The sequence below is a fragment of the Vidua chalybeata genome, chromosome 18, assembly GCF_026979565.1.
Source record: "Vidua chalybeata isolate OUT-0048 chromosome 18, bVidCha1 merged haplotype, whole genome shotgun sequence".
NCBI lineage: Eukaryota > Metazoa > Chordata > Aves > Passeriformes > Viduidae > Vidua > Vidua chalybeata.
In genome coordinates this window covers 816998-843826 of record NC_071547.1, presented here as the reverse complement: position 1 = coordinate 843826, position 26829 = coordinate 816998, and the positions used below count along the sequence as shown (strand labels likewise).

The 26829-nt window shown below is 43.8% G+C and overlaps 1 protein-coding gene across 1 annotated transcript in view; it reads right to left on the bottom strand.

Annotated features, from left to right (window-relative positions):
• LOC128797321 (transmembrane protein 132D-like) overlaps positions 1-25904 on the bottom strand; it is a 196702-nt gene extending 170798 nt beyond the window's left edge. Inside the window, exon 1 of the mRNA XM_053959746.1 lies at positions 25686-25904. Coding sequence (XP_053815721.1) covers positions 25686-25764 — 79 coding nt within the window. The 5' untranslated portion in view covers positions 25765-25904. The remainder of the gene's footprint in view (positions 1-25685) is intronic.
• Between the last annotated feature and the right edge of the window lie 925 nt (positions 25905-26829).

The following is a 26829-nucleotide window of genomic DNA, read 5'->3' as shown; positions in this document are numbered from 1 at the left end:
GATTTCCAGTCTGTATAGTGCAGCTCAAGTAGCTCATCACGGTGCCAGGCTGAGGTCAGGTTTAGGTAAAGCTCTCATCCTGTGTTCACCAGCCTGTGTGAGGGCTAAGCCAGTCCAGAGGTCACACAAACACCGTAGTGCTTGCCGGACACAGGTGTGCAAATGATCCTGTCAGAGGCAGAGCAGCACTGGCTGATGCAGAGCACACCCTTCCATCCACCAGTAACACTGACACGAGAAGAGCTAAAGGAGGTAAATGTATTACAATTTGGCAAAAGAATAATAAATGTCCTCCTTATATTATTTCAATACTTTTCTCAAAACTTTGCGTCACTCAGTTCAGCCAGAAATTTCAGGAGGCTGCTGGAATTTTGACTTTTCTCACAGAGCTCCTTTCCTGATCAAGGTGTGAGCATTAACTGGTAACTACTCCCATTCATATGAATAATGTCCATTTTACGTTTTCAGCTGCAGTGCAACACCCAGTTTGAACTGCTGCCTGTGAAAAGAGTAGATTCAGCACATCTCATTTATGTGCTTATCTAAACTGGAGGCAGCCACACAATATAATTTAGTATATACAGCACTTTGCTAATAGAGAAACTGTGCACTGAGTAGCTTTTACTCAGAAGGTTTCTTTAGTTTGGAATCCAAGCACTTAATACAGCAGAAGAATTTCATTTTCTGGGGCATGGTTTCTCACTGACACAACTGCTCTTATAGCAGAATTTACAGAGTCCATTATCTTCTCAAATAGGAAGCACAAGAAGTGATCATGCAAGAAAAGACGTTATAAAAGACCTCACTTAATCTGAGATTTGTGGGACTAGGGCTCCAGTTTAAAGATCAAAAGCTGAGTTTGAACTCCTGCTGCAGGAGGATCTGCAGAGGATGGTGTGTAACTCCAGGGGCTGCCCTGCCCACCTGGACAAACCCTGAGTGGAATTCCTGCACACTCATTGCACAGCTCCATTTATCTTGCTCAGTGTCTCTGAGTGATGGAGAGCCACAGACACTGCCAGACCACGGAGATGCACGGCTGGGCCTGAGGAGAAGGAGAGAACAAACACCACACTTCTCATTCTCATCTGGGGCTGGCAGCGTGGCAGGGGAGTGAGCAAACCCTGGGAACGCCCAGCTGTGCTGAGCTGGGAGGTGGGCACACATTTCCCTGAGGCTGGAAGGGCAGGCTCGAACTGGAATCAGACTGTGACCCCTGCACTGGGAGGGGGAACTCCCAGAGCCCCTGCTCTGGCAGGAGATGCTGCTGGATAAGGAAGGGACCAGTCTCTTCTGATTTCTTCACAGTTCAGTGGCATTTTTCTCTCCTTTGGGCACTGGGAACCTTTCCACTCTGAGCGTGGGGATGAAGTGTGCCAGGCTGACACAAGCCCTTGCTTAATCCCAGGAGCACACATGTCACAGGCAATCAGCACACAATCCTCCATGACAGGGATTTCACCTTTGGAACAGGAGCATGAGTCAGGGCTCCCTGTGATACATCTCTCAGGAGGCCTTCCATCATCACTGGGGATGTGCCTGTTCCTCAGCACTTCAAAGCTGTCACTTCCCATCTGTAGTTTTATGATAGGACAACTCATCCAAATACAAACAATACAAACTGAGACACAGTCTCAGTGTAAAGGAGGTACAGCCTAAACGAGTTCCAACTTCATGATGTTGAGACTCAGTGAATAACAGCAAGGTATGAGATTGCTGAATTTCATTGGATTCAAAGGTGGGATTCAGGACAAACTGACTCAAGAACAACAGGATAAGGAAAAAGCTTTATCTGAGGTTTCTTCTGTTAACAAAGGGATACCAAGGCCAGGTTGGATGGGGCTCTGAGAAAGCTGGGGTAGTGGAAGGCTCCCTGCCCATGGGAGGGGGGGTTGGAACAGGATGATCTTTAAGTTCCTTTCCAACCCGAAGAATTCCACAATTCTGTGACACCACCATGAAATGGACACCTCAGGGTAAGCCATGGTCCGTGTCAGCTGCAGAGATCTGCACCCAGGGGTACCACACAGAACATTTGCAGGCACATGGAGCCACAGACCCAAGAGAAATACCCAGCTCTGGACAGAACACTTCAATCCAGAAGCTAACCCGGCTGTTAGAGCTCACACTTGGAAGCATCCTTGCAGCAGTGGAGCCGGTGCTGAGAACGATCAGCAGGCACTGGCGCTAACGAGCCACTAAGTAAAGAAGCTCCTGGCTGCTGGTAAATGCCAGCCTGGCTGGGGACACTGTCCCTGGCTGCTTGAAACAGGACAAATTACTCTGCTGGCTCTGTGCAGTGCTTAGGAAGTTTGAGTCTCTGTCACAGATTCTGCTGTTGCTAGCACTCTGCCGAGGAAACCGGGGCTAATTAACACAGAAAGCAAGAGCTGGATCATATTTAAAGATGTACAGATAGATAAATACACTTTCTACCTGCTGGATAGATTCAGGAGATGAAAAGGATAAAACCCAGCACAAGCCAGCATGCAGTGGCACTCTGTCAAAGGTGCTCTGAGTTCATTATCACCTCCAAAGGACAGTTCTCCCTGGTGCTCCAGCCATGAACGTAGCACAGGGAGATTTCAAAGCAGGTTACATAAAACCTTTCTTGGCAAAGATCCACGCTTTTATGCTCTGAACCATCTTCTATGTTATGTTTGGTTTCACTGTTCCATTCTGATTCTAACAATACCATGGATAATAAATGAACATGTTTCACAACTTGGTAAGATAGCCAAAATGCCACTACCTACCTAATGAGCCTCATAATTGAGTTGTAATGAATTTTATCTAGTGCTTGAATGATGCAAGAGACACTGGGAAGATATTTAAGAGGGAAGAATTCTAATACAGTTTTCAAAAGAAGGGATACAAATAATCACTAGGTTACTCACACAGTTGTTACTCCTGCCAGGATTCAATTTAAGCCCATGAGGTTACTCATGTGAGTAAATCTGTCACAGGAGTAAGGCTGCAGAAATAAACCCTGGGAGCTGTCCCAGCATCACACAGCCTCACAAGCATAGAGGCACAGAGCATACAAGCATCATAAAGTCACCCCAGGACATTGGTACAGGTGGTGATGGTTAGAAAGCTTTTCTTTGTGCAGTATCCAGCTGAAACTGTGCAATGCATTCCTCTGAAGAGATGGCTTGACATGACATGAAAGCCTGGGAGTTCTGAAGACGTTAATATCCATTTTTAAAAATATTTCATACAGATCACCATTCGAGCATAAAAGCCAAAAAGTAAAGTCTCTATTCTTTTGCTTGTTTTGTCTCTCTATTTGATGAATATTACCTCATTTGGATGTCAACTGAAAAAGCAATTAAAAATGAAATTAGGTCAATAAAATCAAAGAAATACTTTCAGATCTCCTAACTTGCTGACAAACTTCTTAAAAAGTGGAATAGATGACAACTAACAAATAACATGCTTTCACACAAAACGGTCCTTGAAGCAAAACACAGGAAATTCAAACACCTGACAGCAGTTGTGTGAGTTTCCAGAATATTCTGAAATACCAGCAAGATTAAATACAAATAGAAAGACACAAAAACCCTCCTGTTTTTCCTGATGTTTTGCCCAAGAAGTACATAAAGCCATTTTCCAAAACAAATGGTCTGAAGCCAAGATTTTCAGCTTCTAAACCCCCATAGCTACAGACACATCTGCAGGAAAACAGGTTGTGTCTGAAACGTTTCAAAACCGTTTGAAAGCTTTGAGCTTTCTGTGTAATGTTTCTTGCATTAAAAGGCTGGGACAAGACCTAACAGAACCCATTTCACTTCACAGGCATTTGCATCCATATCTTATCTGGGTTCACACTGCCATGGGAATTTCATATTATCAAATGATTTCAAAGAAAAACTGGGTGTAACTTCATTTTATCCAACCATATGTGGTTTTGACACATGCAATCAGAAAAATACAGTCTGATCCAAATCCCCAGCCAATTACACAGGGCTCCAAAGGCCTTCATCATCTTCAGATCAGCTTCTTTGTCCAGATTTTGGGCCATGACTCCAGCCCAGGCACCACCTGACTGCCACAGGAGTACTCTGGATGTTCTCTGCTTTCCAGAGGCGTTCCATGGTGCCCAGCTGTGGCATCCATCAGAATCCCAAAGCTCTGCTGGTCCAGGAACCAGAGAGGCAAACCCAGCTCTGAGCTCTGCTGGGATTCCATCTGAAATAAAGGCCTTTTGTGGCTTTGTCTGAGGAATGACTCGGGCCTTACTACCAGGAGCCTCATTTTATAAAAGTGGAATATTCCAGGGTTGGGATCAGGCACTCAGGTGACTCACACACACCCCGAGTTTCCCAGCACACCTGCTAAATGAAACCCCACGTCCTCCCAGTGCCACTGTCTGTTCTGTTATCAGGAGGTTCCATTCCTGCAGTTTATGAATAGAACACCACTGCCTTTACTCAGCTCTCCTATTTTTTATGAGCCCAATGCTTGTACAACCTGGCAGCTTTTTAGCTCAATCATATAAATGTCTTAATACCCTGCATTGATCTGGAATCAACACAGTTGCCAACACATGGATAAAAAGCATCTGGAGAATTTGTTGGTTGTTATTTCGAGCTGTTTATTATTCCTGGAGGACTCGTATGAACACTCAGAACTATCGTGCCTGCATTAATACTGCTCCCCTGCACCTCTGGGTACAGTAACACTGTACATTAAAGATGCTTTAGAAAATTGTTTGCGAGTTGATATTGCACTGGGATTACTCTGTACAGGCTGCAGCTTTCACTAAATAAATAGTGGAGAAGGGCTGGCTGTGAAGGCAGCCAGTTTGAACTCCTCAGCTGGCCTTTGGAACACAGTCAGGAGCAAAAACAAAGCACTGGTATTTACCAAGTTGATTTCAAATCTTGGATTTGGCAGACCTGTGATGAACAGAGACTCAGGGTACATTTGTGATGCCGTGCTTGCAGACTGGCACTGGAAAACAATCCTTCACAAAATGAGATGCAAACATCAGAGGACAGTGGGAGAGAGAGCATCTGAAAGCTCGTTACTGACCTGCTCCAGTCTGGGGACAAACCATCAGCAACTGCTACACAGGCAGGTTCAAGTCATGCAATCATGCACTAAGAAAAATCCTATTAAGTGAAACAGGTTCTGTTTCCATTAGGAAAAACAGGAGCAAAGGTGGGAGCAGGAATGAATCAAAAGGTCCAAATCCAGACGTACAAATCTGTAATAATTCCGTTATTACCACTGAAAATCACTCCACGCTGAAACATGGCTGTAAGGCAAATCTATTGAAGGAGAGTTTCAAGACAAATCAGCACCATCATAAAACAGGCTGCATTCTGTACAGAAGTATTGAGTACTACACAGACTTGAATAACCACAGCTTTACAGCTCTGCCGATGGGTGTTCATATGATGGATATAAATTTCCACAAGACGCCTGATTGAGCACAAACTCCAGCTCCCCTTGGCCAAGGGAGTATTCCGAGCCCCAGCCCAGTGTCTCAAAACACTCACACTCGTTCAGGGTGGACATCAGGAGGAATTTCTTCAGTGAGAGGGCTGTCAAGGACTGGAGTCCCCATCCCTGGGGAGCTCTGGAAAGCCCTGGACATGGCACTGGGAGCTGTGCTTTAGCTGATGTGCTGGTGTGATTAGCTGAAACTGTAACATTCAGAACTGATCCCCCATTCCAATCCCAGAATATTTCAATCAATGTTTTTTTCACTGCCCAGATCAGAGTTTTTGACTATAACCCATTATACTGTTGCTTATTTTCTACATCCATCCCATCTCCATATTAAATTATATATGCATGAACCCACATAGTAAGTAAAGAGTATATCTACATATCTATCTAGACCATTATTAATCATATAAGAGGGAAAATGAAAATGATTTGCCAGATGTTATTAAAATGTTCAAGTCATTTTATCCCCTAGCACAGAATAAAAATGTTACTATGTGGCTGTTAATATATAGTAGAAGGGAAATTGCTGCTTCAAGTATAGAAAATATTGTAGCTCCAAGCCTTTAGAAATTCAGTTTGGCAATAAAAACATTGAAGAACTGAATATTAAGGGTCACATCCAGCATTTCTTCCATATCTCACCTGACCAGGATTATTAACAAGAAAACTCAATGCTTTAAGGAAGCAAATGGAGTAAAGAACATAGAAATGATCAGGAACAACGGTGTTACTCTGCAGAATGACAACACTTAACATCAAGCCTTTGAAAAGCTGTGGCAGGAGCAGCTTCCTCTGAAGCCACCAGGTTTTAAATCCAGTTCTAAGGCCAGGAGGCAAAGCAGGCACCTGTGTTATAAACCAGGTAGAGAGTGTGGTAATTCCTGGAGCTTAGAGCAGAGCTCTGTCTAATGCAAGGGTCAGGTCTTACTTGACTTTCATGGCCTGAGGCTGTTTCCAAGGAGAGTTTTCTGTGCCCATCAATCCACCTGCGCTGGAGGCAAGCCCAGACCACGGAGAAGTTTTCCATGGAGGAGTGATTCTGTGTTAGCTGTCACTTCCTGGCCATAGATTACAGTTTCAAAATCTTTCATGTGCCTGTTTCGTAACAGCTTTGCCATTCCCCATGCACAGCTGGATGTTTTACACCCCTAAAACAGATGACATTCGTGTCTTTTACGTTTCAGTCTGCCATTGGGGAGAGTTCTCAGCAAGACACAATCCAATTAGCTTCAGCTGTCTGCAGGACCTACTGGCGAGAAGCTGTAAAAGAAATCAGTAATTTCAGCCTCAGTACAGACATGTACGTAATCACTGTGCTCCAGAAACCCCGAGAACGGAGACTTATCAAAAAATTAACGAAAAACAAGCATGTAAATGAAAAGAACCTTTTGTTCTCCCCCTCCAGAAGGGATGATATTTTTGCATTTATTTATAGTACTTAAGGAGCTGAAGTCGCAACTGGGTTAGTAATAAATTGAATGAAAAAATTCTGGAAAGCCAAGGAATGGCCTCCAGGAAGGATGAGGGAAAACAGGCTGCAAAATGCCACTGAAGTTTCATGTGCATTTCTGCTGAAATCTAAGGAGATAGAGTCTGTTTTCTGTTAAAGCAAAGAAAATCCAGAGTAATCCCCCAGAAACTGCTCCACCGTTATATCAAGGTAACAAGTAGCTGAATTTAGTCAGGGCTCTTGAAAATCAGATTAAAATTAAGCCCTGCAAGTGCTACCTGCACTGGGAGAGCATCCCATCTGTGTGACAGGTTCATCCTGCTTTAACCAGCAAGGACAATGAGGGGCTGAGAGGAAGGCTGGGCACTGTTAATGAACCTTTACCCGTGTCTGGTTCATTAAACACCCCCAGGGTGCCCTGGTGCTCCCTGGTGTGGCACACTCTGGGACATTCAACTGTGTTTCTGCATTGGGGAAAATCAAAAGCATATGCAGGATTTCTTTTTGAAATGAAATCCTTTTTAAATTTCTTCCCTGCCTTCCTCTCACGTTACAGTCTGAGGCATAAATCCAGAGAATTTGTCTTTTACCCACATGGAAGGGGCTGTGACTTTACAGCAAACTGGGATATTTTGTCCCATCAGAGAAACATGAAACATGCACCGAATGTTCCCATGCCACCTGCAGGGAGAAAGTCAAGGAAAATTCACAGTTCAGAGAGGCAAACACCAAAAGCTCTGGGAAAGGCTAATTTATTACATCTGTCACACTCAATTACAGTCTGCAGTAATCCAACACATCCATTGCTTTTCCCTCTTCAGACAGAAAAGAGCCAATTGCCCAGGCTCAGAATTAAACATCTGTTTCACAAAACAAAGATATTAACCTCTGAGTTTCGTTATGAACCAATAAAATCCAGTCATTCACCACTGCTCAGTAACAGGTGTTTTCTCCATTACACAAATTGCTACAGCCAAATCCTCAACTTAAGCCACTGCAGTGATTAAATTTGGAAGGTACTACGTGGGCTGTTATTAATGCAGGAATACAGATGCTTCTTTTACTAATACAATATATTTATTTTAAAATGTCCTGCTGTGGTTTCTGTCATGGTTACATAGATGTAAATAAATATTCAGACATAACAGAATCAAGTATTGTAAAAGAAACAAACACAACTGGCAGCTTTACATACTGGGAAACATCAAATCATGTTTCCATATTAATCACAAACTTTTGAACAGTATAACAATTATTTCATTGTTTTAATTGTTATCCATCCTTAGTACATACAAAGCAATCACAAATAAAATAGGAAGCAGTCCCAACCACAACTTTTTGTTTTCAAGGAAACCTTCACAATTTTGGAAATAAAACAATCCATACTGAATGAGGTTTAGTCAGGAGCAAAAGGAACGGTGAAATTGCTCAGAGAGAGGCAAATTCTGCCCCCAGTGCTGCGATGTAAATCCAAAGTGACTGCACATCATCTGGAGCACGAGTCACTCTGCATGAGCTCAGCACTGGCTTCTCCTCCTTCCAAATTCTCCCAGACACCAAAGTAATGAAGTACAAAGAGTGTGATGTGCTCTCCAACAACTCAGCTCAGCATGAGAGCAAGCAAAGGGAGCATTAATGGGACAACAGCAAACGTGAGACCAGCAAATGAGCTTTAACACAAGCTGCAACCATCATAAATCAAACTCTGGTTTGAACCTTTGTCATAGGCTGCAGATCTGAAATGGTCATCACTTAAGAATATTAGAAATAAAATGCTGTGAAAGGAGACATAACTCACACTTGTTTAACCTTGTGACACAGCAGGGCAGCAGGAATTCCTTGCCTAAGCAATGCTTTCCCTGTGGGCTTTACCTGAAATGTGCACAGCTCCTCAGCTGCTGTTTTCACTGACTGCCAAGCTGTCCATGCAAACTGAAATTTGCTAGTAAAAGCCCATCTTTGGCTTCTCAGCCTTTCAGGGATTCCATGAACATAGATTTACACCTAAAGGGCAAAGAACACCAGCACTGGAAACTGTTCTGCAACGTCACTGGGTCACTCCAAAACCTCCCCCTGGGAACAGCATTGCCCTGGCCTGGGTCTGTTTATCACAGAGCTCAGGGGGAATTTTGAAGCCAGAAAACTTGAAGTAAATGAGAAGATGGAAAGACTGGAATTACTGGTAAATGATCAAAATTAATCAGTGTCAGTCTCTAAGCACAAATAGCATTTTGCTTCTCCAAAGGGTCAAGGATTAATTCCATTTCAAAGCACATAATTGCAAACTCTCCTGTTTCTTGAGGACATTCACAATGTAGCAGAGATTTTCCAAAAATATAATCTGGCATTTCCAAAACTGTGCCTATAATGTATTTTAAAAAGCATTATGTTATCTCTACATCTTTTTATACTCATGCCTTAATAGACAACTGCCAAGTGAGTACCAATTAGCTCCTCAAAAGTATATAAGGATTACCAGTCCTTAAACTAGATGCATATTCCAGAAATCAAAACTGCAGGAAAGCCATTTAACCCAACAGAAATGGAACAGAGGCAAAGGAACTGGCCAAAATATGAACCTTCATCAGGAAAAAAATACAGAACAGGCCTCCTGAAAGTCTGTATAAATTAACAGGACCACGAGAAGGTTTTCTCCTCAGATTCTCCTAAGCAAAGTTATCAAAAGGTTACAATTTGAGGCCAAATTCCCTCAAGAAGAAAAATAAATCTACCAAAATAGCTGCAAACACATCCCGTGGATTAAAGGTTACATAAAAAGCCAACAAGTCAGAAATACCTCTCTTCCTCCTGTCCCTCCACAATTCTATCTAATTAGATTGAATGCCTTTTTATTTTGTTCAGTGCAGAGAATTTCTGAAATCCCAGTTTAATCAAGCCTGAGTCCTGCTACTCCTCTGAGGCACCATTTTCTTCAAAGCTGTGAACTTCAGCTGAGGTTGTGTTCATTTTACAGTATTTTTCCCCCCTTGAATTAATAATAACAACAAAAATCAAACAGTATCCCAGTGTCTCACCTACGCTTTATTAAAGCACTTAATTTCTGATCCTTTAAATAATCCCAAATGCCAAGGCCTCTGTCATTTGTTACAGACTTTTAGAGCAGATGAGCACCAGGAGGATGCTGAGGCATTCTGTGACACCATTCCAAAGGACCCCAGGAACAATGCAAAAGCTGACACTCGCTCTTCCCTCACACTGAGCTAGCACTTGGATTGTGGCTGCATAAGCCCGAAGACAGGGGTTGAAATCTGACTTCTTATATTTGATAAACATAAGATATGTTTGATGAACTGCTGTTCCCATCAGAGCTGCCCCTGGCCAGAAGAGGCACTGGGCTGTATAAAGTCATTTTTCAGAGTCACAGAAGGGCTCAGACAGGAGCTGATTTTGGTGCATTAAAAAGGCTCCAATACTGGGCACTAAAGATGACCTTAACCTAAACAGAGAGGAACCCTTATCGAGGTAAAACAGGAAACCAGAAAATTCAAACTGGAAAGCAGCAGCTTTTAATTACCAAGGTGACAGCCAACAAACACAAGCTTTGCCCTTTCCAAGGTGGTCAAAAGAAGGAGAACGTGCAATACTGGACTCTGTGCAAAGGTGAAACGATGGATAAAGGTCTAATTGCACGTTTGATGTTATAAATGGAGAGACCAGAGGCCACTACAGGCTGTAAAAACAGTAAATTTGGTTAGTGGCTTTACGACCTGAACTCTGGACAACAGTGTCACCTCTGTGCGTGTCCAGGGCAGGGAAACAAAGGCAGGACCCAGCCAAGCCACACCCAGCCCCGTGCACGCCCTGCCAGGGTGTCCTGCTGGATTCCAGAAGCAATGGCCACGTTCACCTCTCTCGGGATTGCTTTCTTCTCCCACTCTTCTGCTGCTCCTGCCTTCCCCTCCCAGAGAAATAAATAAAAGAGGTCTTTGTCATGGTAACCGTGGAGCTCCTCAGACAGGCAGCCTCCCAAGGAGAGCTGCCTCTGAACAAGATGCCCACCAGACACTCCAAGGAAGATCTCAAGGGAAATAAATATTGAATTACTCGGATGCTTTAACTCCAGTCTCAGTAGCCAACGTGTCTGAAATTATACACAATCAGCTCACCTGCCCGAAGCTTCTAAGAGCACATGAAAAAAACAGCTGCATGTAAACTTCTTAATATGTGAAGAGGGATTGTTTTCTAAAAAATGAAGTTTGGTCTGCTTGGAATATGTCTGATTTAACAGAATGCCCTGCATATCATCTTCTGGGACCACCAGCTGTGGAGAGTGAATACTGTGATATTATCCAGCTCTGAAAGAGTGTAAGAGGAATTTAATTTCAGAAGGCAGATATGGACTGTTCTGTGTATACAGGAAGCACGAAAGCATTATTTGGGAATGATAAAAAACTGTCTTTCAAGACAGCACTCCTTTGTGCAGTCCTGGGGAAGGGAGAATGCAGCTCAATGCTGTGATCAATGAAAATCTTAACAACAATCCAATCAATGTGAATCTCTTTGGAAGGGACATCAGGACATGCTGATGTTCCTTTGCCTCGGAAAGGCTGGGCTGGTTTGGCTGCTTCTCCACAAACCCCTGAAATTCCTGATGCCCTAATCCAATTTTAGCCTTCTGACAGAAACTCCTGTGGCACACAGGACTGCCATCCTATTTCCAAGGATTTTATGGGGTTTCCTTGCTCTTTCAACAAAATTCAGGCTGGCCTCTAACATAAACATTTCACAAAAATGTGAAAGAACCTGGTATTTGTAAAACTGTTTCAAGATAGTTTTAAAGCAGTCTTAAGCTCTGCATCGTGGACATGGGTTTGGAGTGAATGATGAACTTTCAGATATTCACAACTGATCTGAAAGTGACTTTGAATTTCAAGACAAAGAAATTCTGCCATCAGAAGATAACACAGAGAAATTGAATATATACAAGAACAGAAATTCTGAATTCATCAGTTTCATCCATTTTTGTTGAAATAGTAACATCACCATCCCTGAACTCCAGACAAGATTCTATCCCCTGAGCTGGGAGCATTTTGGTTCTTAAATTTAAAACCAGATGCTTCTAAAAATCTAGCCTCCATCTAGAGGGGAAGAGATGTGTTGCTAAACAGAGGTATTAATGCAATGTTATCTTAAAAGCAGGAAAATAATCGACCAAGATAAGGGCATTCCTACATCACACATTCACTAAGTATTAATGAATGCTTTATTTTAATAAAACAAAAGCTATTTTAATTAAAGAGAAGGCAGCTACACAAGCTAGAACTGGAAAGTGAAATGCCTTAAGCAGTTCTTTGGAGGACTTCACAATGTCTGACAATTCCAATCTATTAGCTACCCCTCTCTCCACAGAGATCATGATTAGCCAGCAAACTTGCCCTTTCAATTCACTCAAAGCTTCAATCTATTCCATCAGTGCTCTCTGAACCTTTCATTTCCAATAGGTTTGGGGTAATTCAGAGCAGCCAGGGAGGCTGACAAGCTCTGCCTTTCTTTCACATCCTCAGGGCTACATGCTGACATCTTCGAATGGATTTAGAAATAAATACAATATCAGTGCTTTCACACAACATCATCATTTCTTTGAATTCCATTAAGGAAGCACACAGGTGTAATTAGGAGTTGGGCCATGACTCAAACAGCCACTTGCCCTCATGCTGGTCTCACCATTCCACTGTAATGGAATAAAGCCCTCCTGTGAGCTTGCAGTTTGACCCAAAGGCTGAATGCCTGAAGAATCCAGATGGACAAAAAAGGTAACTGTGATGCAGATCAGGGAGCATTGGTCGGAGTCCTTGCACCTTGTTACACACCCTCTGGACAGCAGTGGTACCTGTGACAGAGCTACAGCTCCCACATGGAACGTGTCTGCTCGGGACTGATGCTGGTGGTGGGAGAGAGGCAGGAAGCCACACGAGACCTGATGAGCGTTAGGACTTAACCACTTCAGCTCAGGAGGAAGGGAACAACCAAGTGATGAAGAACTGGGAAGTGTCTGGGTGACAGGCAGGTGTGAGAGTCCCATCCAACAGCAGTCTGTAATGCTGAACACAGCCCTGGGAGCCAAGGAGAAAACCCCTCTGGCCCAGACCCATGATTATGGAATCTTGCAGAGGGCTGGGATGGAAGCCTTGATTATGGAATCATAAATCCCATGAAAGAGGGATGCTCAGCTTTTTGGAAATGGTTGCAACACCAGCCACGGGTGGTGGCAGAAAGTGACCACAGCTCTGTGGCTGGGCAAGGACACAAAACCTGAAGGAACTCCTGTGTCTCCCATCTTCATTGCCATCCTGCAGCCTCTGTCATCACTCTACTGAATTCAGCTCCTCAGAATTAGTTTGGCTGGATTAAGACTACAAAGATAATTTCCAAAATCTTTCAACTCACCCATCAAAATGCTTGAACAACAGCTAAGGTTGAACATCACCTGGTTCTATGATCATGATGCTTTCTGCAAGGGAATGAGAATGAGAAGGCCTGGGAACAGATCACTGCATGTAGAGTCTGATGCTACAAACAGAAAGCATTAATTGCAGCCTGTGAAGGCACTCAGCCCTTTTTCATCTGAGATCTGGTGAGCGTGTGGCCTCGGGGTGAGATTATTCACAGTCCCATCTCTGTTGGAAAGCTTTTCTTTTTGGTCCGTTAGTTTTCCATCAGATCAAGGAGCTCAACCACCTCAGTCGAAAACTGCAGCACTACTGGAGCCGGTGCCTGCAAAGAAAAGCCCCAACCTCTATAATTGAGGAGAAAATATTAGTTTTCAGCTGTTTCTGCAAGCTCTCTGCATGGCTCATTACTCAAATGCAGAAATGCCACTGCTACACAGGAAAGAGATTGCAGCAGCCCCAGCTGAGGCTGACTCTGCTACTGAGCAGCTCTACCATCCACGCTCCTTTTCAGATCAGATTCAGCCTAGTAAAGAATTTTTTTTTTTTTCTGATTACAGCTTACAGTCTAGATTTAAGTGAACAAAATCCAACACAGAAAATACAGGAAAGCACCACTGGCCAACTACTGCACCTGCACTATCCCTGTAGAGTGGGTTTTTTTCATTTCCAGGAAAAGTCTGTCAAACCATTTTCTACAGCCAAATTACAAAAATTCTGAACATTGTTTCCGTGAAGTTAGACCTTGACTCCTGAAGGCTTATTGTTCCCAGCTGTGTTTTCACAGCACTTAGCACAGTTTTCCCAGCTATGCTGTGTGGTTTCATTATTTCCTCCTCTGGAGCTGCGTGGCATCTCCAGGAGCACACAAAGCAGCATTTCTCTGGCCCAGCTGATGCCTACTCGTGCAGGGCAGAAGGCAAATTCTGCTGTGAGAGCTGAGAACAAAACAAAAACCTTCGTGGTATCATCCTCGGCCAGCAGGTCAAGGGAAGACACTGAGAGGATTTGGGAAGTGTCAGAGCTTCCATTATGCAAAGGCCAGTTTGTGCAGAGAGATTTTGTACTATTGGAAAAATGAGGCGAGAATGAGGAAGCTTGCATGTATGTGACAATATTTTACTGCAAAAACAAAAGGAGTTCTTTTCAACCACTGAATGCAAAGGAGTAACTGAGCATCAGTTGTTCTGCTTTTCCTTTCTGGGGGGTGAAATAAAGTACAAACCATTTCACAATAAATAAGCAAAACTATCTTGGCTGCTGCAACTTGCATTCAGCATAAGCAAAATTAAGATTTATTTATTCCATGAAAATTCATGGCAGTTTAATATTTGTCTGAAACGGAAGTGTAAAGAAGGGATTGTGTCTTCTTAATTTAAATTAATGAACGTGAGGGCAACTCTGCAGTTTGGCAGAATACAAGTTTCATTGGGTAAGATCAAGTACTTGTGTAACTGAACCCATCAGAGCTCCTGGGATGGCTCTGGTGAGGGGCTGTGCACACCCTGTGCCTGGAGCAGCCCACAGAGCACAGATATTCTGATCTTCTTATCATGCAACCTTCACAATCCCATCTTCACTAGCAGTCCTTACTCTGCAGAGTAGCACCACAACACAGAGTTCAATCTTTATTTCTTCTTCTCTTCCAACTTCCATAAATTTCTTCTTGCTTGCCCTCAATCTTAATTTTCTGGGCTCCCAGCCTAGAGTTTCAATTATTTTGTGATAAGTCGTATAGGTCAGTACTAAAGTTCAATGTCATCTCTAAATCTAAGATTATATATGGTCTGTTTTCCTCTGTGATTCCTTCTGTTCATCCCATTGCTGAAAACAAGACTTGGTACTGGAAGGAGAACAGTAGCAGCAATGACCTATAAATAAGGGGGCAAGAGAAAGTGCAGGAATTATGGAGGGATTCACTTGCTGAGTGTCTGAGAAAAACATTTATTCAGAAATTGGAGAAGAAAATGACGAGGTACTGGGAGCAACATTTGCTAAGGCCTGGTCAGATTTAGACTGGAAGGAATACAATGATCTCTTCCTAAGACAGATGTCAAAGGAGGACAAAGGATAACTGAGACTGCCACAACAATTCCACAGAGGAGATTCTGATAGTGCCTGTTTGTAGGAAGAAGATAGAACAATGTAGTCCTTGTGACAAATTGATCAAAGTGGCAGCAAACATCTGCAACAAGTCAAAGAGAGGCCCAAAAGGGAACGCTGCAGAGGCAGCACAGATGTGAGGATTAGAGGGCTGCTCCTCTCAGGCGGAAAACAAATGAGAATGTACTTGTTATGAAAAAAAGGATGGCTTTAGCACTTCACAGGATGAACTGAGGCACTGGAAAAGCCCTCTTACAGCAAATAACGTCCTGCAGGACTCTTTTTAGCATTTGGGGGGGACTTTTCTTCATCCCTTGATCTTCACTGTCTCCCAGTAACATTCCAGACAGGTTGTAGGCCGTAAGTACCTAAGGGTTGGGAGAGTTAACTACCTGAGAAATTATCATCTGACCTACTGCAACAGTTGAAATCCTACAAGGTCTGGGAATGCTCCCCTCTGCACCTAAATCTGAATTCACTGCTCCTCACTTGGGCTGCCAAAGCCCAGGGCTGGCAGCACTGCAGATATGCTGCCAAAGTCATCCTTCTCTTCTGGAGCTGCTGAAAGGAGAACCATTGAAGAGAATCTCTTCATGAACCATCATTTTGTTATTATTGATGCAGTTTGATTATCTGATGAGAACCTATAATGCACACGCAGACATTTTAAGCACCAGTCTATAAATACAGGAACAAAGGTCTGCTATATTTAGTATTCTCCACTTACAAGCATTTCTCTTTCTTCAGGGTCTGATCCAAACCAAACTCATAATTCTGACAGGAATAGATGAAAGGATGAAACGAGCACATGACTGCATAGAAATAGAACAAAAACAAACAAATACATGCTTCACCAGTGATTATTGTACCATTACTCTGATGTACTGCTGCTCAGATAAAAAGGCTTAATAAAAAGGCAAGCAAAGACCCAGCTGATGCTGATACTTGTATTGTAAAGGTGAAACAGCAGGGAACATCTACAGCAAAGTTATGACAGGACAAATGGGGAAAAAGGTAACAGCAGCAGCAAACACCTGCGGAAGATCACAGATCTTAAGTATTTACCTTAATTATCTTTACAGAAATGAATAATTAAGAACAATAATGGAGCACTGATACCACTCAAAACATCAGCCTGGTGGACAGCATTTGAGAAATGCCACCTTCTTTGTCAAGGGAATTCACAGTGATATTTTCTTTGTATTTTTTATAACATGAAATTGGTTCCAGGTCAGTCTCCACCCAATTTAGAACAAAAGAACCTAAAGGCTAATGAACAGGATTGTCTGATTCTCTGTGTGTTCCTACAAGCTAGCTCAGAAGGTCAGAAGAACCCTTTTCTTTTGACTTTTTCAACTTCCTTGTCCCATCAGTAACACAGGGACCAGCCAACAGTTTCTTTCACCATCTCACTACCACCACTGCCCACTCTGTTCACAACTTACCAAACTGAAGGAGCCTAAAATAAACCCCAAAGACTTGAAGGGGCAAAGAAGGAAAAAAATATTTCTAAGATCTGTACCATCTGCCAAAAAAACTATTTTTTCATAAGTGGTTTGTTGCATTGTTAATACAGACATTGAAAATATTTTCTTAATATTTATTAACATGGATTACAACAGAAATAAATAAAAAACATTTTTATGACATCCTCTTATAAAAAACTTTTTATAAGTTTATATCATGCTGCTGTTTGAAAAGCCTTAGGCAGCACATTCATTGTAACATCAGGGGATGGCATCTACTCAATCCTGTAGAATATTTTAATCACACACATGCTTTCAAGGTATCTTCATTTTTTTCCCTACCCCACTCTTCTTGTCTATTCTTACAGGCCTCTGAGCAGTCCATGTTGTCCAGCAATCAGAATGTCACATTCCAATTTTTAACACAGATGCTAGAAATTAATTATTTTCATGTGTTAAAATGTACAGCAGATGCTGTATAGCTGCAAGTAAAGCAGATTCTGCTCTGAACGCCTTGTATTCTGAGCAGACAAGACAGTTCAAAAAAAGGGAAAGCAGGGAACTGGAGTGATTTTTCAAAGGTTACAGAAAGCCAATGGATACCCTCACTCCTAAATCACCATCATGAACCACTACATTCCCCTGCTCTCATAAAGAAGAGAACTCTAACAAGGTAAAACGATTGCATTTTTGTAAAAGGATAATAATGCCTGACTTAAAAATGGGATGGAAAATAATGCTTTATAAGGTCGTTTCCAATAATAAACCAGTACTATTAGAAGGCCACTCCAAGCTATCTGTTATTTTCCCACTTTAGAGCCTATCAAACAGAGATATTTCTGCTCCACAAAATATCAAACAGTATGAAATCCTCAATTTTGCTGGAGATGCCAGTGTTCGTGTGTGGCTTGTCAGAAGAGATTTTGTTTATTTTTAAAAACACCGAGCATGCTGCCAGGGCTGTAGTACAGCCTGGCTCAGTGGAAACCCATTAAAACCACTTTGCTGGGCAGATGGTGTCAGAGAGTCAGGCGCACAGAACAGAATCCCACTGTGCACAAGTGTTCAGTATGCAAGAAATCATCTCCTATCAGACAGTGCTGCAGGGGACACAGGCAGCCACAGAGGAGAGAGCAGAGCACAGCAAAGTCAGGGGAGGCTCACAAGCCAGAAATATGGAAAAGGATATGGAACAAGGGGGCATGAACTGCAGAACCCCACGTGAGCAAGGGCAGATCTACGCAGAGCAGCCGACTGAGCTCCAGAAACAGCACACTGCTTTTGTTCTCTGAAGGGGTAAGCACGCCTTGTCATTGCGAGGGATAGCACAACCCAAATGAGATTCTGGAAAGTGTCACTGCATTTCCGACCCCCATCTTTCACACCCTGATTCGCAGGCTTGCTGGGCAGTTGGCATTTCAGTAGAGTTCTGGGAGTGGCTACAAAGAAACTCAGCAGTGACATCTGGGAATGGCCTTGCCGTGGCAGTCTGAGAATGTGACAAAACTCGGTACGTCACATATCAGACAGGCACTAACACAGCAGTACATTGCAAGGCTCCTTTTGCACACGTTCCTTCCAGGGAAGGAAGCACAAGTGTGTTCTGTGTTTTCAGATGAGTGGCTAATTCTGTAGGTGAGCACAGCACCTAACAAAGCCTCCAACTCTGGGTTAAACAGCTCCTAAACAGAACAAACACAGGGAAAATGAGTGTACAAAAATTCCCTGTACTCTGCACCACGAGTGGCAATAGCTTCCAGTGTGTGTGCACCTCTTTCCTCTGCTGGGCACAATCAGCTGCTCCAAGTCCTGTATTGTGAACCACATAAAGAGATCCTTCTTCATCTTCAGAGCCACAGACTTGTGAGCCTGAGCAAACTAGATCCTATTTTTATTTCTGAGAACAAGGTAAGGATGACAGGAGTGTAACTGCAGGTACATGGTGTATTTACAGATTTATCACACTGCAAAGTTTTGCAGAGCTGAGCAGTTCTTTCAACAGTAGCTCAAAACACAATCTACAGAAACAACATCAAGCAGGAAAACCCGACAATATACCCCACTGCTAGCAGCAAAGTAGGAAGTTAAATGTAGGACTCTAACGCACACAGACAAGAAAGATAACTACCCCATGTGTACCAGCAAATCAAAATTAACCAAGCAAGGCTGATTACATTAGGACAGAGATGCAACGCTAAAGGATAAATACAGATATTTCAAATATAAGCAGATGCAAATCACCATTATTTTCATGAAGACAAGTAGAATGAGTCACCATGGCTCAGCAGAAAATGGAGAATACAATTATGTGCTAATCCAGAATCTTTGGTACGTGAGTGGATTGAAGACTAAGTGGGATTATTTCCTTCTCAATATTGTGGATTAGATCAATATTCAGAGACACCAGTGACTAGTTACCTCTGCCAGCTTTGGGTTCCTCCTCTTGCACAATGAATTTACATAATGTATACTGAAGACATAAAACTAGACTTTTAAAAATATAAATAAAAATCAAGTGATATTGAGGGCCCACAAAATTCAAGGTTTTGAGACCATTCAGCATTAGATGAGACTACACTCTGTGACTTGGAAGATTTTTTTAGCATGCAGGACATGCAGACTCATCTGTGTGATTATCTGGACATCTGCCTTACTCCTCAGCAAGAGATCTGCAGACTGTCTGCTCAACAGTCTGCCTCTCTTGAAAGCAAACACATCAAAGGCCAAGATGTGGAGCATCCTGGTTCAGCTGGAGAGGAGCTCCTGTTGCTCCTTAGTCCATCTCAAAGCTGTGTCCCCCAAGGGTAAAGAGTGTGCTGACATCTTTCCACCCCTCTGCTTGTGGCACTTGTTATTATTACCCCTGCTGCTTTTTTATACATACCTAGCTAACTGATTTCTTTTGTTGTTTTTGTAAGAGCTACATTATTCAATATCCTTCCCCTTTAGTTTAGAATCTACATGGTCATTTTTAGATGTGGGTCTGTTTTGCTTACAAACCATTACCATGGCAAATTTCTGAAACACTTCAGCCAAAACATCCTTGCAGCAAAGTCTTTATTTGCAAATAAAACCCCAAATAACTAAACAAACCAAATCAATTCAAAGTAACTTTAAAAACAGAGCCAGATGGGCGTGAGAGGAGGTGAAGTGATTACAGGAGGAGGAAAGAAGCCTTCTGTTTCGTAAATCTGGGAAAATGTGGCAACATTGATGAGTCCACTACCAACCTTTTATACACTGCTTGTACAAGAAACCAAAGTGCATTTTGCTGAGCCACATCCAGGGAGACAATTGTCTGCAGCACAGAAACCTCCCTCAAGGAACCTTTCTGGAAACCTTGGTTAAAAAAGCCCAGCAGTGAGGGTGTGAGAACAAACAAGCATCCTCTGCGTGCAGAGGAAGCTCTGAGGCAGTGACTGACCCCGGCGTGCAGATGCCATGGGTGACTGGCAGGGCTCTCCTGCTCTGCCCACCGAGCCACTGCTCGGTGCTGATTTAAACCAACCTCTGCTGCACTGGGTCACAACACTCACACCAGCAGTGCCTCTGCCTGGAGCACAGAGGCAACACCAAACAGCTCACAGCAACACTTCCAACTACCACAGTTAAGTCTCACTACGCTGCGTTTTCTCTTTCAAGGAAAAAAGCCATCCAACCTTCCGAAAGAAATCCAGAGCATCTTACACAGTGCCCTGGTTTTGGTATTGTCACAAAGGTCTTTGTTTACAACCAGACACAAATTGGGACGCAGTCTGAAAGCAGCCTTGTTACTTCCATTTCCTCGGCTCGGTTTTTTCTCCCTTGCACGCAGAAGGTTTCTGGCACTGGTTTCACAACGCTGCTCAGATGTTCTGTGAATCACCACTGGTGTGTGGGCTACAGGCTGAAAAACACCACTCCAGAGAACTGTCTACTCTGCATGGAAGGCTGCTGAAGGCACTGAAATCCCCTCTCCTGACTGCAGTGGGCTCAGCAGCAGGGTGTAACTCCTTCTGTCGCAGAGCTGTGACTTGCACCCTCCTCTGGCCCAGTCTAAGGCACAGGACTAAAGCAGGGAATGGAAGTTTGCATTGATAGCACACAGGCCGTGCTTTGGAAGATGAAGAGTTTAATCCCTTGGCTCTGTGGGGCCATCAGACCAACACCTTACACTGGAATTAAGTCTATTCAATAAAAGAAGAAATCAGGGACGTGAAGAGGCCAATCCTCATTCTACAGTTAACTGTGCCCACATTTCAACCCCAGGGCAAAGTAGCCTACCATCCTCAAATATGTACTTTAAACTGCTCATGATAATTAGTGTTATCTACATGTCTTGGAACTACTTAAAATCCACTTCATTTGGAGCTGCCATTAATAATGCAGCAGGCAATACTACAAAGACTGGTGAAAATCAAGTAATTTAATGTACCACTTTATAAACCAAACTTGTGATGAATCTCAGCTGCCTCTTCAGCTTCCCTGCAATCAATCTGTCTGCAGTCATGTTTATGTATCCTAGGACCTGTGATAGACTGTCACTAGACTTGGCATCCACAACCACCTCAGGAGCTTGATTTAATGTGAATGCAGCATGAAGAATCAGATTATCTTTTGATTCTCTCCTTTATTAAATAAAACTGATCTTTATTGAATAAAGCTGCTTTTATTAATATCTAAAACATTGGTTGGTGTCACAGAGCCTGCCAGTCCTAAGGAACTAATAAAAGAAAAGACAGAAGTAAAAAATGAGAACATTACAGGAAAATATTAGAAACCAAATCACATTAAGCCAGTATTACAGCTGACAAATAAAACACGTGTCTAGCTGTGGAATTTTTTTTGTTTAGTCTGAATTTATTATTTTTTACTGAAAGAAAAGGAATCAGAATGGGGCTTTTCCCACAAATACTCTGCGGCAAAAAACACAGCAAGAGTGAAAAATTGGAAGTTGTGTTCCCCTTCCCTTTTATAGTGTCTCAAACAACTTCAAGTTCAATGCAGCTGGGACAAAGCACAAAAACTTTGCGTTTAAGGAAACTGCTTGAGCTTAAAGCTGGAAAGATTTAATTTATTTTGGGGGTTTTATAGAACACTTTTGGGGTTTTTGCCCATAGGCAGAGCTCACAGGAAAAGCTCCTACTGACCACGTGTACGTTATGCTCACATGAAAGCAGCAAGCACCACATTTTCCATCCAGACCACCTGCACAGCTGGAGCAACAGATGCCAGGAATGGGTCTGTCCCCAGGAAACACCAGCACTGTTACTGGGAGAAGAAGAATGTGTCCCTCATATCACAATCAGTCAATGTGAACTGTAATTCAACCCTGAACTCTTGTCTAGCCACTGCCAAGAAGGAGTGGAAAAAAAATACATCTCATAAATTAAACAATCTTTGATTTTAATCCCATATACAGACTTATATCCCATTACTAATATACTACCACTTTTCTAGAGGAACGAACCAGAAGTAGACATCTGGGGGTTTGGTTTCCTTGTTTCCCCACACTCACTTTGCTGTAACAGGAGATTTGCATCACTGAACATGAGCTCTGCACATCTCTAGCTATGGGGAACACCCTGAGGGGATACAAGGAAATCCTGCCTAATACACTTGCCAAGCCTCCATCTCAATAAAATTGAGAGAAAAAGAAAATCAAACCAGCAGCTCTATGGCCTGAGATATCATTAGAGAGCAACTTGCAGGAAGATTTCTGCCCAGGACGACACAGAAGAACACAAAATGCTCAGCAGAAGACAAGCAGAACAAGCCACTAAAATATTCACTTGGTTTTTATTGTCAGCTTAAACTTGAAATTTGAAATCAATGACATCCAGTTTTATATGGAGACATTCATAATGAAAAAGGCTCCTCAATCTTTAGTCTCACAATATACATCCCAAAAGTGTTTGGCATCTTATGGGAGATGCTGTTTTTATTCTAGACTTAAGGCAGGCATGGAACCTGGAGCTCAAATAAAATATGGAAGTTTTTATTGTACTCCAGTGGAGCTGATTGATGACTTTCCATTTAAACAAGAGAACAAAACACTGACATTATCGTGCCTGTTGTACATAGTCTGTTTTCATTAGCATCAGCTGGACCTGGTTATTTTTTGACTGAAGATTTCCCAAGAACTTCTTCCCGCCTTTGATAACAAACAGCAGAACACTGAACAGACTGAGGGCCAGCATTGGCCTCCGAGGACTGACTCAGGAAAAGTCTGCTGAAGACAAAGCTGTGAAATGGCAGTGCCCAGAAGTACAGTCACAGAGCACAGTCACCTCTGCCCTTACACATCCATATCCTGCCAGACTGACAGTGCATTAACACACGTGGATTATAGCATCACTGACAAATTGGCCTGGTAGCATCTTTAGCTCATTATTGAAAACAACATTTCATTTCTCAGGCTGGAGCTCTGCATTTTACGAGATAAAAGCAAAGCAAAATCACAATAGTATTCTCAAGCCTTCAACATTATTACCTGAAAGATTTGGAAACTGTGCAGTACAAGGTGTGTTGCCATGGTTCTGAGTAATAAGCAGCAGCCCTATACACAATAGACAGCTGATTGCTGTTGCATGTTAAAAGCTTTTGTATCTCTTTAGGAAAACTTTGTCATCGTGTCATAAATGAGAGAGTTTTTCTATTAGCAACAGAAAAGCATCAAAGAAACATGCCCTGTAGTAGTAATCATGCCTGATGTATTTTTTGTCTGTTCATTTTGCTGCGTGGAGGGAGGTGGGAATCAACCTTTTACACTGTGAAGTTCATACTATAAATCTCTGGAACACTCGGGTCTTTCCAGTGTATTAAGGCATAGCAGTGCAGATGGAGTCTGTCACCAAAGGAAAAATAAACAAATGCATTGCAGACAGATATCTGTATCACTAAACAGCAGAGTCCTGGCACTCACACAGCAGCGGTGTCTTGGATACCACCGTGCACGACCAGCAGCACAGCTAACACCAGGGATTCTGTGGGACCTCGTCTCTCGGCTTTCATGGAATCACAGAATTCTTCAGGCTGGAAAGACCCCGAGACCATCGAATGCCACTGCTAAGCCAGCACTGCTCCATTCACCCCTGACCACGTCCCCAGGCACCACATCTACAGCCTCTTAAATCCCTCCAGGGATGGGGACTCCACCTTCCCTAGGAAGCTGTGCCAGGGCTTGACAACCCCTGTGGTGAAGCAATTTTTCCCTAATACATCCTCCAAAAGAGATGTAAGTAACATTTCAGAATGAAATCACATATGAATGCTATAATTGCTGAGTTGGCAGTAAAAGAAATGCTGTATTTTGTATAACTGAAATGCCATTTATTCCAGTACTGGAATAAACTGCAATCTCAGTCCAACACTATGTTAATGCAGTGTTAGGGCAGCAAACTCAAACACAGCAAAAGCCAGGGAATGAAGAAGTTCAGACTCTAACTGCACTGTGAGCCTATCCAAGGTACTGATGATATTGCTTATAATAAAATACATCATTTACAACCTAGCTGGGCAATCACAAGCTACTGGTGTGCAATGTGAATGAAGTAATCTCTTGAAAAGACTCTGAATTCTAATCCCTGCTGCTAATGCATTTCCAATTGCAACTTTAGAATAGGACTTATGTAGGCACCGCATTTAGGGAACATTTCGGAAGAGTTATCATTTTGTTCCTTTCTTTCTTTACCTGTTCTAAGGAAAAAAGGAGGAGAATGGAATTTGATACAGGGAAGCACCACAGAAATACACAGCTGTGTATTCTCTCATCTGTCAATAAGTTCAGTTGTGGATACAAACTAATTAGTAAAAGTAACTCACTTAATGAAAAGTGCTGATCTCTGGAAGTGTAAAAGGGTATTAAGAATAACTAATGTATTTTTCAATAGGGATATTTATAAGCAGGACTCTTTACCAGTATGTTTGCAGAATCACAGATTAAATGCATATGCTCTGATTCCCCTCTGAAGACTAAACCACATGAAAACTTTGTTTTCCTGCCAAAATGTAACTGCTGATGCACAGTATCTGCTCGGTAGAAAGTATACTTCTCCTAATTTATATTTCACAGGAATGCTCAAAATCATCTAAATTAAGTATTGCAAAAGCACATTCACCTTTTGGCTGAGGCCATCGATGGAAATGTTTAAGTTCCAAGGAAGCTTTAAATGCACACAAAAATATGTGCACTGCCTGTGTGCTGGTTTTCTGATTCCAACTGTAAACAAGCTCGAGGGCTCCAAGAAGGAATCACTGAGTTGTGTGAAGTCATGCCATCAGGACACTCCAGCTCTATTCAGCATGCAGGATATCAGACACCTGCTACAGCATCTCATCAAAGCTTTTAACTGTTTCACTAAGTCCCTGTTTCTTTGGTCCAGTAGAACACTGCCAGTCAGTCTGAGATACAGGATTTTTAATGTGAAAACCGGCACAGAAGATAATGGTGGGGCAGCCAAGTCCAACAGCTTGTACCTCTGGGGATTTCAGATTTCCATAACACAAACCCTTCGTAATCCAAAGCAGAGCAACCAGCTAAGCTCAGCAGCAGCATCTTCTACCCCACCAAAAGTACAGTAAGGAGATAACAGATGTCTCAGGAAACTGCCAGACTCTTTGTCGTGGTCAGCCAAGAAAAGATCCTTCCGCTCAGGCTTTCCCATCACATCCTCTGTGTTTTTGACTAGCACATGGCTTCCCCCAAGTCTGTCTTGAATAGTATCGGTACTCAAGGCACTACAGAGAGAGGGAAGACAGGCTGGCTGTGCAAAACAAGAAACAAGATGCAGTGAAACAGAAGAGATTAAGGCTTACCTTTGGAAAAAACTGCTGCCAGGCTCAAGAGGAGAGGCGACAACAGATGCCCCATATTGCTAATCCCGGAAGCACACATCCTACGGTTTGTGGAGCACTTAGGGATCAGTTTCACACACTTGGTAGTCAAAATCAAAACCGGTCAGCTGGAGAGGCTACATTTTCAGAAAAGGTCATCTGGAAAGCGCAAGAGGCATTTCCTTCGCAGAGAAGACTTACTTCTTTAGCGTTAACACTCCCCCTTCCTCCCTCCTTTCTTCAAAACAGATGATGCTGCGAGAAAACACCCCTCTCCTCGCAATAAATACAAAGGAGTCAGTTTGGATTCAGACGCCGGCGCGGAGCCGCAGCTGCCCGAGGCGGGCGAGCAGCGCCGTGCCCGGCAGCCCCGCGTCCGTGCCGGGCGCTGGCCAGGGCCGGGCTCGGGGCAGCGCTGCCCTGCCGCCCGCCGCGGGGTGCGCTTCACACGGCCAGCGCCCGCATCGCGGGGAGCGGCCGGCGGCACCAAAGTTTTCCTTTAGGCGATGTTGATCAGCCCTGAAACCATCCGCACACGCAGGGCTTGGCGTTGCGCGCTCTTTCTTTCTTTCGTTCAAGTTCTCAGTTTCCTCATTGACCTGTCTGACTTTGTGCACGAGAGGGAGATCACAGGCAGAAGGTGACGGCCGGCGAGGCGCTGAGCGCTGCCGGGGCCGGCGGCGGCGGCCGGCGCGCACCTCCCGCCCCCGCGCCGGCCCCGCCGCATCCCGCGGGCTGCTCGGGGTACCGGGCTGAGCCGCCGCCGCCGGGAACAACAACACGGCACCGCCAAACAAATAAATAAATAACGCCGGCCCAAGCCCCGCCTCGCCCCCGGCGGCCCGGCAGCCCCAATCCCCGGGCAGCGGGGCGCGGAGCGGGGCGGAGCGGGGCGGGCCGGGGATGCGCGGACCGGCCCCGCTGCCGGCCCCTGCCCGGCCCCTGCCCGGCCCCTGCCCAACCCCTGCCCACCTCCCGCCCGGCCCCTGCCCGGCCCCTGCCCAACCCCTGCCCAGCCCCTGCCCGGCCCCTGCCCGGCCCCTGCCCGGCCCCTGCCCAACCCCTGCCCACCTCCCGCCCGGCCCCTGCCCAGCCCCTGCCCGGCCCCTGCCCGGCCCCTGCCCGG